At 54.1% G+C, this 3,847-nt stretch overlaps 1 protein-coding gene across 1 annotated transcript; it reads left to right on the top strand.

Annotated features, from left to right (window-relative positions):
- The first annotated feature begins 293 nt into the window (after nt 1-293).
- Nucleotides 294-2,339, top strand: Rhov (ras homolog family member V). Its single transcript, XM_032903964.1, has 3 exons — nt 294-612; nt 790-848; nt 1,043-2,339. Exons 1-3 carry the CDS (start codon nt 405-407, stop codon nt 1,484-1,486), a joined length of 711 nt encoding a protein of 236 aa, XP_032759855.1. The 5' UTR covers nt 294-404; the 3' UTR covers nt 1,487-2,339.
- Nucleotides 2,340-3,847: the final 1,508 nt, after the last annotated feature.

Genomic DNA, 3,847 nt, shown 5'->3' with positions numbered 1-3,847 from the left:
ACTTAGAAAAGATTGAATGTGTCTAATTTGAACATGCTGTATTATGGATTCTATAGTTGCATCTTTTTACTAACAATAATTGTGGATTTACCAAAATGTCATATGCGGGGTTTTTATCCTTCCGTGTACCTTCGTGGAGCCAGGTTTTTATATCCCTTTCTTCTCTGGATCCTTTGCTATTCCTGGGTGTTCTGCAGAGGGAGGTTCCAGGTCGGTGGGCGGGGTCCGGGGCACTAGGGACATGCAGATGAGGTGGGCGGGACCCAACACTTAATACCTTCTGTCAGCCTCCAGCGGGCGTGCCCAGCTTGGACAGATTGTCAGCGTCCGGCTGCGGAACCTGCTTCCCTGAGCGCCGCGGAGCCTGGTCCGGGCTGGCCCCTCTGCTACCCCGGGAGCGGGCCATGCCGCCGCGGGAGCTGAGCGAGGCCGAGCCACCGCCTCTCCCGGCCTCGACCCCTCCTCCGCGGCGGCGCAGCGCCCCTCCGGAGCTGGGCATCAAATGCGTGCTGGTGGGCGATGGCGCGGTGGGCAAGAGCAGCCTCATCGTCAGCTACACCTGCAATGGATACCCCTCGCGCTATCGGCCTACAGCCCTGGACACTTTCTCCGGTATGTTCTTTAGTCCTGGGGCCCCTGAGGCTGGGTAGGGTTGTGCATTCAATAGCCTGCTGGTGGGTGGTCACGGAAGACCCCGGGAGCAGACCCGGAGGTGGCGCTGGTGAGGCCTGACTGGAGGGACGAAGGATGCTGTGCCTAAGTCATGTTTTCCCCTCCCCACCTCTGCAGTGCAAGTCCTGGTAGATGGAGCCCCTGTGCGAATTGAGCTCTGGGACACAGCAGGGCAGGTGAGAACCTGGGTGTAGCCTTCCTCGGGCAAGGGGTTGGAGAGGGTTGGAGGTTGGGAGGATCCCTGCATGGAGTAAGAACGAAGCAGGCCTTGGGCTTTAGGACTTTTAGGTCTCCAACCCCAAGGGAGAAGCAGATTCTGGTTCCAATGTGGAGGGAATGATGTTGCTAACCACTAGCCTTGCCACCCCAGGAGGACTTTGACCGGCTTCGTTCTCTCTGCTACCCGGATACCGATGTCTTTCTGGCTTGCTTCAGCGTGGTGCAGCCCAGCTCCTTTCAAAACATAACAGAAAAATGGCTGCCGGAGATCCGCACTCACAACCCCCAAGCACCTGTGTTGCTGGTGGGCACTCAGGCTGACCTGAGGGACGATGTCAATGTACTAATTCAGTTGGACCAAGGAGGTCGGGAGGGCCCAGTACCTGAACCCCAAGCCCAGGGTCTGGCTGAGAAGATCCGGGCCTGCTGCTACCTTGAGTGCTCGGCCTTGACACAGAAGAACTTGAAGGAGGTGTTCGACTCGGCCATTCTCAGTGCAATTGAGCACAAAGCCCGCCTGGAGAAGAAACTGAACGCAAAAGGTGTGCGCACGCTCTCTCGCTGTCGCTGGAAGAAGTTCTTCTGCTTTGTTTGAGCAGCTATGGCAGTGCAAGAGATAGGCAGGTGGCCTGAGACTTCTGGACCCTGAGACATCGGGTACTGGCAGGGCCTGGCCAACCCCTGGGACTCAGTTCTCTATTGAACACAGGGGATATGGGCCTCAAAGCTGTACACTCTGGTAAGCCAGGGTGAGCCTCTGTCCTGTGCAAGGGCTGGCTGATTTGGATTTCTTTGGTCAAGACTCACAGGGAAATCCCAGCACTTTGGTTTTCATGGGATAGTTCCATCAGTGTCAGTAGCGCTGAGCAGCTTGTGATGTAATTCTCAGTTTCTTATCCTGGGCCACAGGTCAGTTTGGCTGAATGCAGGTCCCTCGCTGGGTCCTCACCCTCTCCTAGCACAGGTGTGACAAAGCTAGGAAAACAGTGAGGCATCCTGGAGGGCTGGCGGCTGGTCAGCCTTGACAGGGGGACGTTTGAGGTGGGATGTGAAGAAGAGGCTAGTGAGAGATTGGGAGGGAAAACAGAAAGTGAGGCGAGTGGTGGACAGGGGACATATTAAAGTAGAGGCCTGGGCCTGGAAGGAGGAAAACAAAAAGAAGGGTGGACAGCTGTGGAGAAGGCTGACACCTGGGCTGCCCTCAAGCCCCAAGGCCAGGGAGGACAGGATTGCTCCCTGGGAAGAACTGGGTCTCAGGGCTCCCCAGGCACTGCCCAAACTGGCTGGGCTAGCAGAGGGGCAGGAAGTGAGAGTTAAGGCCCAGCAAAGGGAGGGGGAGGAGCTGCAAATACTCTGAAGGAGGAAGGGGCAGGGATCGTCCCTTTCCCCAAGGTCATAGCTTAGAAGGTGAGCTATGCAATCTGCAAATAAAACCTTCTGTTTCTGAAGCTGCTGTCTGTGGTTTCCTGGAGTGGTCAGCCAGTGCCCCCTTCATCACCTTTGCCACAGCCAGACAGCCTTGGTGGATGGATTGGGAACTGCGGCTTGCTTCAAGGGTGGGGGTTGAATGGGATGGGACAATGTGATGGGAACTGGACTAGGGGGAACAGGTGTGGGGCTCCCTGCTTGGGGCTTGGTTTACTTGGTTCCCAGGAGAGCTAGCGTGGGAAGCAGCCTGGAAACGGGTTTCCCCAGGTGTCAGCGCCAGAGCTGCTTTCCCATGACCTCATCAGGTAGGTGGGGCCCCTCCCTTCTCCCCCTCCTTTCTAGAGTATGATGCTCAGCTTTGGGGCTCTAGGACAATCTCAGGCCCTCCAGCCTTTCTGCTGCTATTCTTTGAACAGGGTTCAGGACCCAGGACCTGGCTGGGGAATGTCACCCCAGTTTGAATACCAAGGGAATCCTATACAGCTTTAAAACTCAACCACTGGCCGAAGCTGTGGCCTTGGGTTGGTTGGACCAGTCTTTAGTCCTTGACACATACATACTTACTGCAGTTAGGGTGCTGGCTGTGGACAATGCAATAGTGATTTGGCCCCAGAATCTTGTGTCAGCAAGGGTTCACTGGCAGGAGGCTTGAGGGGAATGGGAATTCAAGGATTGGAACTAGGAGGCACGTTAAAGAGTATTTTGGGGAAAAACAAAACTTATTTTGCCTTAAGAAAACTGTAGTCTGGAGACAAAAAAAGATAATATATAACTGAGTGGTTAGAGGAGCAGCATGGTCAGGTGTACAGGTGGCATTCCGTAGTAGATGTATTTCCGAGGAACACCTAGGACACCTGCTGGGCACCTGCTGGGCCAGGTGAGCACCCATCCCCATCCCCCATCCCAATCCACTGGGCCCAGGTTGTGTGTGTGTGTGTGTGTGTGTGTGTGTGTGTGTGTGTGCGCGCACGTGCTGAGGGACAGAATAAGAAATACTAGCCAAATGAAACCTTAGGTAACCCCAAGTTCAGTTTCAGCCAAGAAAGCCCCGTATCCCCAAGAGCACCAGCTACCTTCTGTTTCCTTATTAGGTGAAGGTGGTAAGCTGCATTATGACAGGTAGATCTGTGGCTGGCTGCTACCCTAAGCCAGCATGGCTTGCTCCTTTCTAGGACAGAGAGAGACCCAAGTTGAAGATTGAAAGTTCAAATCCTGACCCCTATCACTGCAGGCAAATATTTTTGATTTTTTTTTTTTTTTTTTTTTTTTTTTTTGAGACAGGACCTCACTGTATAGCCTTGGCTAGCATGGAACTCACAAAGCTCCACTTGCCCCTGTGTTGGGATACGAGGCCAGCTCTACCAACCAGCTCATTTCCCCTTTTTGTAACTCAGTTTCTTTATCTGCAGAATGACATACTCCAGTAGACATTGGCAAACCGTTCCAAGGGCCGTGTGGCCTTCGCTCCACCATGGCACTTGAAATCTGGTTTCTCTCATGGTCCCAGCATCTGAGTCACTGAGGCTGC

The sequence above is a fragment of the Rattus rattus genome, chromosome 5 (genome assembly GCF_011064425.1).
Source record: "Rattus rattus isolate New Zealand chromosome 5, Rrattus_CSIRO_v1, whole genome shotgun sequence".
Taxonomy (NCBI): domain Eukaryota; kingdom Metazoa; phylum Chordata; class Mammalia; order Rodentia; family Muridae; genus Rattus; species Rattus rattus.
The sequence above is the reverse complement of the archived record's forward strand: the minus strand, read 5'-3'. Positions and strand labels throughout refer to the sequence as shown.